Raw genomic sequence first — 13575 nt, forward strand, 5'->3', positions numbered from 1 at the left:
TAAGAGGAAGATGATTTATTATAGATTGAAGAAAAAAATCATTTTCATCAACTATTCCCTCAGGGGGATCAGTAGAACATAAAGGAAAGAAGGGCAAATGTACAAAACCAACCTGACAAGAAGGCTCTAGATGAAACACATTCAAAGCACTTGCAAATGATCTTGCTGGACAGATGCAGAAGGAAATTAAATCATTCTTCTCCTGCAAAATACAGACTGAAAAATTGATTTTATTAAAAGAAAAAAATTCAGTCTTGCCTTTACCTGCAGATATTTCAGATAAAAAGATATAGGTTTTAACCGAGATACTTTTTTTTAAAAGAAGAAATTCTGGAACTACCATTTGACCACATTTGTTTGAAAATGTATTTTATCTTCACTTCCAACTTCGTGCAGATGGTAAAGAAAAAGGCTCAGCTCACAAAAATAGAAGCTTAGCTACTAAGTTCAAAGAAATCAAGTTGATACTTTTTTCATTCTCTTAATCCCTTAGAAACCCCAGTGTTTGTTTTTCCATAATTGGCAATAGATCCAGAGCATCCTTGTATACATGGTTGTAAAATTAAAAAAAATTTTTTTTAAAGAAGTGTACCTATGAGAAAACACCAGCAGCATGATTCCTGAAACGTTTCAAGGCCTGCTCCTATCCACCAAAGTCCATGGATTTTAAACTACTACAGCAGGAGCAAATTTTTACAGAGTAAGACACACATTCCTCAAAAAATGAAAACAACAACCTCATAACCTGAAGAGTGTTGAAACCCAAATGTAGAAGTAAGAAACAAATTTTAGCAATATAATTCCCCTGGCCCTAGCCAACACAACATATTTAGCTAGAGTATTTCATTTATTCCAGACTTGGCCAAGATTTCCATTGGTTACAGTGAGAGTATTACTTAAATAATGAAGAAAAAGGACCTCATGCATTAATAAGCCAAAATATAAATCCATGCTATGGTAATAGCTTTCCCTTCTAATACCCTGTAATGAGCATCTAGAAAAGGAAAAAGGACAATAAGCTTTACAGAAAAAAATGCATTTTGTTCCACTAATGAACATCTTAAGCAACTCCACAGAAGTTTTCAGGGTTCCTTTTGAGAAATACCAAAAAAGCAAAATGTCAAAAATAGACCAATGTTAGGCAAAATCACAATGCATTTACCCATCAGTGCAGAGCACAAAATAACAACTGATGCTTTGCTTAAATCAAGCAAAACAGTATCACTTTCATACTTCTCACAAGTACATCGATTCCACAGTTTGCTTCCTTACCTTAAAAGAAATGCTTTAGAATTCCCCACAGATATCATCAAGTTACCAAAGGAATCATTGGAGGAAAAAATAAAACAACCAGACCAAAAAACTAAAAAGAACATTTAAGTGTTGAAAGGAAATCCTAGTTTTGCTTGTTGTGAAAATAAACAAAGAATATCCATTGGCTGCACTGCTGGGTTTTTTTGTGTGGGTTTTTTGGGGGGGGAGGAGGGTAGAGCTTTTAGCATCAAGGGAAAGAAAACAACACATCCATGAGAGGCAAAACATTTTCACAAATATATTAAATATCATTTCTGATCCAAAAGCAAAGTGCGATGTAGAGTTTACTACTTAAACAAAAACAACCTAGTAATGCCTTAAATACTAACAAGTCAATTAGTGGTCAGCACAGTAAAATAAATATGAAGACACTGATTTGTATTCCGTTTCTAGCAGCAAAGGTCATTAACCTACTGGCCAATGAGACAGTTCCACAGAAGTTCTACTTCTTGATTTTGATACTTCGATTAACTAGAGAAAGTTTTCTGCTGGGTGTGGAAAATAGTATTGCAGCTGTATGGTATCCTTCCCATCCCACAACACGCGTTCTGAACAATGATCTGGAGAACAGCTTTCCCCAAAAAAATAAAACCACAATCCATCCTGCTTCTCATGCTGGAAAGCATAAGTTTGGATTGGCTTGAACCTTCATGATGATAGTGAGGTGTTTATAATCAACAGTTTCCTGTGCTAAAGGGAGAATGGGACGTAACACATTTGTACCAGGAGGTAATGTCACATGGAGCAAAATGAGTCTTGACACTTCCAGCAGCCACTCAGTCACAGGACGTGAACAGTCACTGAAAATGCCAAATGAGGAGCAGATTGTTGGGCTGGGAGCAGGAGCAGTAACCCAAGCAAAGAGGTGAACAACTGATTTTAAGCTATACGAAAGCAGACCAAAAAAGCCTTCTTGGTCCTCATTATAAGTACCTCCAGCTCCTCCAGATCTTATTTTAAAAAGTGTTGGTTTTCTGCTATTAACTGCAGCCTGTGGGAAATACCATGCTTTAATTTACAGCAAGAGGGATGTTTAACTACAAAGCATGAATCATACTGGTGAAATACTTAAGGTACAGCTGATCCAGCTCCTCCTGGCCCTGCACAGTGGTGTCAGACTAGGAAAACAAAAGATAGCACTAAGGGAAAACCAGCCCTTCAACAGCAAAAGATGAGGGGAGAAGGTTGACAGGAGATTTTTGCAAGGAGAATGTTCTTCAGGGTGGCAAAGGTGAACCGTGGGCTGGATAGCAGAGGAGAAACAAACAGCCTGTCAAAACTGCCTAGTTAGTTCTCTTCAGTCTGGGCTCCTGTTTTACCTCCTAATACACTCCTGTGCACAAAGCATATTTAATAGGGCTTTGCAGAAAGGAAGAGAAGGAATCCCACTCAGAGGATGTCTGCTGCCCTGCCTGTATCTGCACAGCAAGGACCAGCCTGGAATGATGTAGATTGCTTTCATCTACTTTGCAAGAGCTCTCTGCCAGCATATAGGAAAGCAGTGCTAAGGTCGCATGGCTACCTGGTGCTCAGCTAGCTAGAGACAACAATACTCAGTTTCTGAGAAAAGCATTCATTTTTGAGCAGCCAAGTGAGACAAGCCTTTCCAAAGTGGATTAAAAAGACTAATAAAAACTACCTAGGTTTGTTGTTTAGTCATTTTTCATTTTTTAAGGCAAGCAGATAATCCTTCTGGAATGCAAGAGGCAGGGATCAGAATGGCAAAAAAAAGGCAGGATTGGTTACCTTCAACATCAGGTGAAGTTTATCCCTGGCAAAAGGCTACTGAAACTGATGAAGCTGCACCTAATTCAATCTACCTATGGAGGAGTAAGAGAGAAGACATGGTCCCTCCTTTACCCCCTCTCTGCATCAGCCACCAATCTACAGCTGCAGCAGTGCTGTGATGAATAAGGTCCAACTGAGTTTCACTACATGCTGCACTTGCCACTGAAGCCAATGCAACAGAAACATCATGAGCCAGGTTTCAATCACAGCTCCTCACATCTACCTAAATGGGTAGAAGAGTGCCAGCTCTTTATCCCCTTTCCACTTTCGCTTAGGAAAATTAAAACAGACACATACTCTTCACTGACATTTAAAAAGATGCTTGAAAAGTTTTGTGAATACTTCTGCATCACCAAAAAGTTGTTACTTAAACAATCACTGTTGACATTCACATCCTAACCAACCTTAAATTTCTATGGTCCCTAAATGGTGAAATTCACATCAAGAAATGGAATTAAAACCCAGTTTGAGATGGGAAAAGAGGGGGAAAAAAGTTAATCTAATACAGGTAGCATTTCACCTCTTCTCTTTAACATCCCTTTGGCTTTTTCCAAGGAATGATGTGGAGGTGGGATACACTGACATCTACTTCCCAAGGCCAAGGAAGCCGTGCTCTCCCAGAGCAACAAAGCTGCAGGCTAGGCACTAATGCTCTCTTCTACATCAGTATGAAAAGAAATTACACCTGACAGTTCCTTCCAACCTATCCTTAACCCTACTCTATCTAACATCAGAGCACAGCACATCCCATCCAAGCAGATTTGCTTTCCAATTCACTTCATTAAGCCACAGAGAGTTGAGCTACCCACAGTGCATTAAAGTACTTATCAACAGTACCAAGAACCCTTTTTAATTCTTAACTGTTTGGTAGAAGAATATTTCTGGATGTGGCTAATCAGCTGATAAATAATGTCAGATGTTCAGAGAGAAATCTGCATCACAGAAAGGAGTAAGAGGCAAGACCCTCCAAGGTAGAGAGGTGTGCACAGCCTTTCTACAGGCACGTGAAAAGAATTTACTGTAGGCTGTAACAAGAGCCACAATTAGCAATTTGTGGACAAGTACACCCCAAACTCACACATTTACAGGTCCCATTCCTGCTCCTCTTTTACAGGCTATTCAGAGATTGACTCTGCTGGAGAAATACATTCTGAAGCACTACTCTGTGGTGTGCAAAGAGAGGAACAGGCTTTGCATGTGGTCTCACCCATGCAGTAGAACCACAGAAGTTTCCAGCACTTCTTGGGCTTTGCATATTCATGCAGCAGGCCAAGGAGAAAACAAAGTCCCCTCAGCCACTCAATACAATGAGGAGCCTTAGATAACTAGCAAACAAACATCAAAAACACTTCATGTCCTGCACAGTGTCATCCTGCCAACTATGATAGAAAAAAAATTTAACCATACCATTGAGTTTGCAGGTGTTACATGTATAGCTCAAGAGCATACTCCTATCAAATGGAGCACAAAGCAGGGCATGTGGCAAACAGCAGGCGAGAGACAAGCTGCTCTATTTGCAAACTACTACCAAGGGTGGCGTGTCATTGTACGTAGCCTAAGTTCTCCATCTCGTTTCTGTACCGCTGTTCGGACACCTTGCTTTTATGCTGTTTGCTTTCTAAGTGCTGCCTGAACTCCATCTCCTCACTGGCCCCAGCGTTGCACATGGAGCAGTAGAACTGGCCACTGGGGGTGACACACATTGCCAGATCCCGAGGAATCCTCTGACGAGAGCGGGGATTGAAGTAGGGACCTGAGGAAACAACAGAAAAGTCTATTTATCTAGTTAAAAAAGGTTGAGGCACCTCACTGACAACTTCAAGTTCAACAAATGCATGAAAGAAAGCCACAGATTAGCTTCTTTAATTGATCATTTAAGTGATTAATCAATTTTTTTTTTTAATCACCCAACTCAAGAATTAGAGCAGTCTTTTGATTAGAATAAGCTGTCTAACCCAGTTTAAAGTCATCCCAAAACAACATTTGATAGAATTTTAAAACAAATGTTTTCCAAAGGATAACAACTAAAATAACAATATTAACCCAAGCTTCACCAGGAAGCAGGGTCTCAGCCAATATGTGCTCATAACACAACTTAAAATGAAAAAGAGAAACAGATGCTGGGATGGACACTCTAAAACATTTTAACAATAAAAAGGAAAAGTTAGCAACTAACACCTGAGAAAGGGTTCTAGGAACAGATGGTCTTACAGGGAGGCTAACACACTTTCTCATTCTGGACAGAGGAGTGCACATACAGGTTGCTGTGCTACAGTAGGAGTCAAAGCATCTGGTCGCTTGCCAAGAAAATAAAGCAGGAAAATTGTCATCACTTAGAGCAACCCTACAGACGGGCAGGGCAGATGGTAAATTAAGTTACAAACCAAGAAAACAGAATAACAAGCAGGCTGACAAAACAAAGTAACTTTAGCAGCTGGGAAGATATATGCAGACAAGAAGAATCAACAGAGCTGAAACCAGTTCCTTTAACAACCTGTCCCTGCTAGAACAGAGCTCAGAAATAGAAAAAAAACAAGTCTACTGAACATTCATTATTATTCTAAATATACAATAGAACAGGTGCAAAGTTGTGATTACCTGTGTTGTTTTGAACTGTGTACATATTTCTTCTGTTCTGCATCATTTTATATTCATTCCCTTCTTTCCTTGTCCTCCGTTTGCCTAGTTCTGATGCATCCCTGAAGATTAAACAAATACAAACAGTTGCAAATCCGAGTTTTCTGACAAAAAAGACTGCCAGAGATACTGCCACATGCTTTCAGCCTGAGCGTGAAGTTGAACAATACCTACGAGAATGAGTTATTCTGTGCTTCTGCAAGACGCAGCCGTTTGGCATGATTTTTCCCCTGGTAGTGAGCCTGTGCCACAGCTGGAGAACTAAATGAGGCATCACAAAGCTTGCAGTAATCATTCTCTGTGGCCAAGATCACTCGGCCACCTGGTTTACTGGATCCCATCTAGCAGCAAAGGGAAAAACACAATGTGAAACAGAAAGTTAAATTGTTGCAATACTTGAATCACAGTGTCTGAGACCAGTATCACCTTGGTCAGACAGCAAGAGCACTAGAAATTATACACTGGCTTAGGACATTCCAGCCCCTACCCAACTGCTTTTACAAGGACAACTTAGTTTTCTTTGCCTCAGCTTTCCACAGCATCTTCAAATTCCTTGAGATCTATATAAATTCCATGCTACAGATGCAGAGGAAAACAATCTGAATAAACTCTCTGTATTTCTTCAACAGCCACAGAGGCTTGTTTACTTCACAGCAGTGATTTAACACCTCTATTCCTGACTCCTGGGAGCCAACAAATAATGACTTCCATACTGAGGAAGACCCACTGAAATGTAACAGCACTCCTCGCTCGTGTTTCCAGTGTAGCCAATCTCTCCACAGTATCCTGATGATACTGAGAGATAAAAGCAATAACAGAACCACCAAATTTCTTAGCCTTACCCCTCAGGTCCAGGGACACCTGGACCAAAGCTTCAGAGGGAAGATCCAGCCCCACATGAGGAGCTCCTACCATTGAAAACAATACCTTGCCTGTTTCATCAGACAAGCACAGGGGCAGCACGAGGTCTCCTCATTATTTGTGCATCATCCAGAGAATAGTGCTCTGTAAACTGCAGCAGTGAGAGGTTGATACAGCCATGTCACTGCAGCACTTGTAAAGTCCAGTTTCTTTTATGCCTCCTTTGAAATTTCAAGCTTACAAGCTTATACACAATTCTGACCCATGAGTTATAACATAAATCCTCACATGGCACCAGAATGGCCTTTTTATTGCCATGGACCATTCCCTCCCTCAAAAAAAGCACCAAACACCCCAGCAAGTACAGCACCCATGTACCACCACCAAGGACAGGACTCAGTGCCCTCTTAAGACCCTGATTCAGCCCTTTGTGTAGCCACAAAGCCATTTTACACAGGGCTAAGTCTCCCTCTGGTGGCTCTGACAGAACACATAACAATCTGCTTCTTAGAGCAAATGCTTTCTGCTTTTGTAGTGACAGAGGCTTAAAACTTTTGGAGGTGACAGGCATAACTTTATCCCTGCTGCTCAGCTATGGCTTTCTGCACTTTCACATGCAAGAGACAGGTTAGCTGCTAAGCCCCATGACAATCAGAAGTCTAGAAGAACCAAGTCAACATTATCTCCTTCACCTCTAACATGCCTGAGAGCAAATAGATTTGAATCACAGAGTGACCCATCCCTCCACTCACCCTGTACCCAGGAATAACCACTGCAGAAGGAGCAAGAGTTACATAATAACCCTGGACAATGAGTGCAGGAGCATCTAAGCATTTTTTTTCCACATAGGCTTCACTCACACAATGGAGGTATGATTTTGCAGAGCAGATCCACACCCTCATGCTTAAATTCAGCTACAGCTATTTTCTTTCATACCTGCCTTTAAACAATCTTAATCAGCAAGACATCAGACTTACATAGGAAACAAAGTATTTGCTACGCAGAAATAGACTATTTCAAGTTCAAAATTCTGCTGCAACAGCAGATTGGTATCTGTTCCTTCAAAGGAAAGCAAACAGCTCACAACAGTCTATAACCACCTTCCTGTGTCATCATAAAGAAAATTCTTTCCAAACTCCTGCAGTAATCCTCAAAGCATGAGACTTAGTTATTCTTAATGAGGGTTAGGTTGCAAGCAAACATCATGATCTCGGTCACCTCCCCATGCCTTACCTGAGCTGGAAGGGAAACAACCTGAGGTGGCACAGGCTCAACCGAATTACTCATCCTGGCGGGTGCCGGACAGCTATTGGCAGCATAGTAATTTCGGAGTTTCTTACTATGGTTTTTACCCTGCAAAGAGAACTCAATTTAATCACTGCTCCAATAACAGCACCTTACAGTGAATGCAAAACAAGACTGAGATAAAAAGAAAGAAACGGCCAGGAAGATGGCACCTCAGGTAAAGGAACCATCACTCAAAAAATAGCACTATGACTTTGAGAGATGCAGACACTCCCCCTCCCCCCCCCCCCCCACTTTGCTCCAAAATGCTCACTAGTTAGCACATTAAGCCTAAACTTCAAACAATCTTCTGAAACAAGTAAGGTTACAATTAGTTCTTCAATCTGCTCTTATTTCACTTAAAACCAGCATTTTGTGTTTTAAACATAGAACATTAACCTCTTTTCGATAAGCCTGAGTACACTCACTCATTTTCATGAAGCTGCAACTATAAGATAATGCAGGAAACCAAACTTCTAAAAAACTCAGCTTTGTATTTTATTTTCTCTTGGAAAATATATACTGTAGTTCTTACTGGTGCTTCGAAAACTGAGAGAAACGTATGAGAGCAAATGTATGTACTGTGGATATATATTAAAGTATATGTGTAAAATAAATGTCATACATTTTTAACTACAAATGCACTTTTGCCTTACTGTGACAGAAACACTGCAGAAACCCTATGCTAAACTATAACTATTCCTTCACAGTCAGGAAAACACTTTTTTTTTTTAGTGCCAACAGCAAATGTGAGGTCTGGGCCAGGTGTCCTGAAGACACAGGAAAACCACCCTCTTGTATGGGGTGGTGAAGGAAGTTACCATATCCACATCTCTCAAGAATTCAGCACCAGAAAGGCACGCTACTGATATAGGGGATAACATAAGACTAAGATTTATTTAATTTCAGCAAAGAAATATGCAAATTGTTCCTAATGAATTTCAGAGAAACCAACTAGACAGACTGAGCAAATAGAGCTCAGTTTGAGCTGATCCAGCTGATAATTCCTGTAGCAATTGGACAGATCAATACATCAGGAAAGGCATTACAACAGAGATGTGATAACAGAAAGACCAGCACAATAAAAGGAATATAAAGGAAAAAAAGAAAATCACTCATCCCTATCAGAAGATCCTAGGTTCACAGGGGAAAGCTTCCCCAAGGAGAGATCTCCAGAAAGAAATCCTCCCCCAGCAGCAGTCAGCCCTTAAATGAGGTCTAAGAGGTGCAGCCAGGCTCCACCCCTTCCAATCACACAGATGAATTGCCTTCACCTGTGCTCCCAGGGCTGACTGTCTTTTACCCAGGTGCTCAATCAGTGGTTCAGGCCATGACTCAACAGTTCCCAGCACATGAGAGTTTGCATAAATATGGCCTCCAGCAAAGCAGCGGTGTGCATAGCCTCAGGAAGGAGGCAGTGATAAGCACGTGGTAGCAGACTTCTCTCCTAAGGGCACAGCTAGTTCCAGTGAAAACATCTGTCCAGGCCTTACAAAAATCATGTTTGTGGAATCAGAAGTTCAGTTTCACTGGGAAGATATAGAGGTGGAAAACAAAGAAAAAGTAGGTATGTCTACCTTTCATACCATCTTAGTAGGACTTCTCTGTCCGCACAGAAAAAATTTTTGTGATTTGATCCTATCATCGTACCTTAAAAGAAAGCTCTGCAGCTTATCTAGATGACCAACAAATTCAATCAAGGTGAAGCTGTGCGTGTACAATAGTTCTAGACACAGCTTCCAGTCGAGGAGATGTAGCAAAGGTAGCTTCAGATGAGTTAACTCAAATGATACTGCTACTGTGTAGCTACTTCAACACAGCACTCAAAACGCAATGCAGATGCAGCAGCCCTGGAATCCATGCCCCCTACTATTCTGCTTACCTGGTAATGAGCCTGGGCTTGCTGGGCTGAATTCAGAGTGACATTGCAGAGCTTACAGCACAGAGGCTTACATAGTTCCTCCAGCATAGGGTCCTGCTCCACCACCTTTGCAAGCTCTTCGTCTTGTGCGTGATAAAAGGAAGGCCCCAGTCCAAGTGATTTTGGCGGGGAGAGTGGTGAGGTGGCTCTGGGCCTTGTAGCCACTGACATAGGAAGAGATGAAGGTTTCTCAGGATGAGGAAGAAGTCCTGCTTGCTGTAGAAGAATCATTGGCCAAGATGACTGTGAGCATACTATTTCAGAAGGATGAGGAGTCCTTTTCCAATCTAGACCAAAAAGACACAGATGCTGAATTAAGTCACACTGACAACTTCTGCAATTGTATTGCCTGTGCTTTATGCCTTTTTACAATGCCAAGCAGGTATAAAGTCAGTTTGTAAAAATAGCAGCATAACATAACCATGGCAAGATATTAAAAAAATATGGGTATAGGAAACAGACAGTAACTTGAAACACAGCTGTTAGTACCCCAGGGCACCTTTGTAGACACATGAAGATTCCTCACAGTACCTGACCCAGAAGCAGACCCTGTCACAGCATACACACCCCACTGCTCCATGACTGCTAGAAAAGCTAGAAGATGTGGCCTCCAACACACACAGCACCTAAAGCTGTGTTAATAAGAATGAGAGGGACACGACTGTTAGCCATATCCTCTTCTGACAGCCTAAGGAGAAGCTCACTATCTAAAACATAAACAACACTACAATTCATAAGTACTACACGATACTAGAGGATAACTTAGAAAGAAATATTTCAAAGCATATTTATTTTATATTAATACAGAATACATCTACACACATCTACATCATTAAAATAATCACAAAAATCTTCAGAAAAAATATCTCAAGGTTAACTTTCCTCATCTGAGTCAACAACAAGCAGAAGAACGGGAAACAACGTGAGCAGATCTCGTACACAATCATTTCTCAAGCGTCCCTTTCCCAGATCTTCCATAGTCTTGTGGAATGACCTTGAGCTACTTCTCTGCATTTCCTTTCTATGCACAACCTACGCAGCAGCCGTATCTTCTCCTTCTTCAAAAATGGAGTACTTATCCCATATTAACTTTTATTCTATTATTTCTCAGTTAATTTGAGTTCTCAGAACTAACGTTACATTTCCAACAAGGGGTTCTGAGAGGCTTATTTAATTAAAGTTTATAAATCACATCTAAAGCCTGGGATGAACATTCCCAGAATAATGCTGAGCAGTGATATTATGAATTGAGGCACAGCTACTTTTGTTAATGTCTTATTAGCTTCTTATCATAACAAATCCCATTCACTGTTACATTGCAGTAGACAGCTGCGTTATCTGTGGTGCCTGCTGACTTCTAGCTAAGGCTGCATTGGTAGCAACCATGTCTGTGCTGTGGGCTTTCACTGTTTAAGCAAATAGCAAGCCACATCTGCATTTTAAATGGGAGATTTCTCAAAGATTGAGGGAAAGGTAAATTAAATGCCACCTAAGAACTTTGGTTCTGAATCACATTTGAAAATAGAATTTGACTTCAAAGGCATTTAGGAACATGGAGAAGGAGACAGCATTTAACTGGGATAACTTCTGGGATTTTCAATCTGCTAAAATTAGCAGGAGATAAATACCATGTTGCATTCAAGCTCTGGAAAATCCCAGCTGATGATTGCATTTTTAGATCCTCTATTACCTTTGAAAGTCTGACACCATAAAGGTTTATGTTCCATTAGGAAAAAAGAAATGATGGGATTAAAACTCTCAGGTGACATCAGCACTTCTGGAATTGTTACATTTAAACGATATAAGATTGGAGAAAGTTCAATTACTGCTATAACTAGAATTAGGAACAAAGAAACAGCAAGAAAGCAGAGCACGCATTGCCTTGGGAACAAGCTTTTGAATCAGTAACAGAGCCACTGAAAGTTTTTTGTTTTAAATTGCTCTCCACTGTCAAGACTTTCCGAAATTCCAGGAGGGCATGAACGTAACATGAATCAAAATGTGACCACAAAAACAAAATCAAAAACAGCTTCATGGAAACTAACTGAAACATAATGAAACAATATGCTGTACAAAGAATAAACAAAGAATGAGCATGGTGTAAACCACCCATCCGCAGGCCAACTTCTGTACTGCCACCCACTTTCTCTCCAACTTCTGGCATAGGTTCTGCTAGATTAACAGAACTATGGAAAAGTTTCTGCTAGCTTTAGTTTCTGCAAGTAGTGCCTTGTAGACAGTGTAACCAATTTCAGTGGTGCTGATGATGGAACCAGTTCGTGCTCACAACAGTTACATACCTCACAATACAGACCTCTCAAGGCTCTTGACATCAGCTATGCAAGTAGCTAAACATGCCATTAAACTTCAGAGTTTTACTTCAGTATCATAATGGGCCTCTTACCTTAAAAAGAGAGTCAACTATAGATAAATACTTCAGAGAGCAATATAAAGCAACCTACAGTAAACGGCAATCAGGATCCATCTGCTTAATTTTGCATGAGTGCTTCTTGTGCCACGTCTTCCATATGCGATGGGCAAGGCTGGGATATCAAGCACAAGGCAGGACACTGCTTAAAGGATCTGCATCCACAGGGGGAAAGGCATGAAGCAATACTCCTAGAGAAATCATTATTTATGAGGTCATTCGCTGTTCCTCAAAGTAAACAGTACTCTGAAGATAGAGTTAAGGCTGCATGGGCAATTTTAAAATTAGAACTTCTTGCCTTGCACATACAACTCTGGTGTTCTCCTAAAGATGATCTGTCACCAAAACTGCTCTAATTACAGCGTTTTCCTCCTTCCAGACACTATTTAAAAGAAAGAAAACCATTCAGTTTCATCTTATTTACGCATCCTTTTAACATCACACTGCTGGTCACTAGAGATACCCATCCAGAAGCTCACAGCACGCCTGGACTCCTCCTTTCCACTCACACGATAAGCTGCAAAATTCGCTACACTCACAAAACAGCAAATAAGCAAAGCACCCTCTTGTGAGCGAGCTGGGCCTCGGCCTTAAGTGTGGGCATGGCACCCAGCATGGCCACCCTGCGACCTTCCGCAGCCACAGACGGAGCTCACAGCGCGATGCTCACATGACAAGCAGCGCCCTGACAGAAATCAGTTTCTAAGTGCACGGGGACAATTAACAACAGCGACAAGGATTTATATAAGCGATGAAAAAGCCGTGGGTTGCCTTCCCACAGCAGCAGAGGTTTCCTCCCAAGCCGGTCGGTTTCCCAGCACGCTGCCAGCGCTTCCATCCTTCCGGAGCGCCCCTTCGGCCGCAGCCCTACGGAGCCTCACCGAAACGCACCGCGTCACGCCGCAGGGGCCGAACACGGCGCACACGCAGCGGACATCGCAGCCATTCGCACCGAGGGCCGGGCCCCTCCGCGCTAAGACTCAACGGCTCAATCCGGGCAAGGACGCACAAAGCCGCTTTAGACCAAACGCGGCTGCAGACGCCCGAAGCGCACAGCCCACCCGCGCAGAACGAAGCCCCGCGGCACCGCGCGCCGTGCGGAACCGCCCCGGGCCCGCACCTACCGGGCCGGAGCCGCCTCCCCGCGCGGGCCGGGCCTCAGGAAGCCGGCGCCGGGCACGGCGGGGCCCAGCTGCAGGAAGTGAGGCGGGACGGGGCGGGCACCACGCGTGCGCGGCGCGGGGCTCCGCGTCCCGTGCCGTGGCGGAAGCCCCGCGCTAGGTGGCAGCACGGCGCCGGTGGCGCGCCGCCGAACGCCCCGAGGCCGCGCCGATCTTCCTGA

At 42.3% G+C, this 13575-nt stretch overlaps 1 protein-coding gene across 3 annotated transcripts; it reads right to left on the bottom strand.

Moving 5' to 3' along the window:
- ZMAT3 (zinc finger matrin-type 3) lies at positions 1–13470 on the bottom strand. Of its 3 annotated transcripts, XM_090147757.1 has the most exons (7): positions 12532–13067; positions 12268–12424; positions 9767–10092; positions 7834–7953; positions 5914–6080; positions 5701–5801; positions 1–4855 (listed from the first exon to the last, which is right to left on the bottom strand). In XM_090147757.1, exons 3-7 carry the CDS (start codon positions 10034–10036, stop codon positions 4644–4646), a joined length of 870 nt encoding a protein of 289 aa, XP_090003883.1. In that variant the 5' UTR covers positions 10037–10092; positions 12268–12424; positions 12532–13067; the 3' UTR covers positions 1–4643. The 3 variants fall into 3 exon arrangements, with proteins under 3 accessions (XP_090003883.1, XP_031470421.1, XP_031470422.1); XM_031614561.2 differs by lacking the exons at positions 12268–12424; positions 12532–13067 and adding an exon at positions 13358–13470; XM_031614562.2 differs by lacking the exon at positions 12532–13067 and having other exon boundaries at positions 12268–12504.
- Between the last annotated feature and the right edge of the window lie 105 nt (positions 13471–13575).

The sequence above is a fragment of the Phasianus colchicus genome, chromosome 10 (genome assembly GCF_987193195.1).
Source record: "Phasianus colchicus chromosome 10, bPhaCol1.hap1.1, whole genome shotgun sequence".
Taxonomy (NCBI): Eukaryota; Metazoa; Chordata; class Aves; order Galliformes; family Phasianidae; genus Phasianus; species Phasianus colchicus.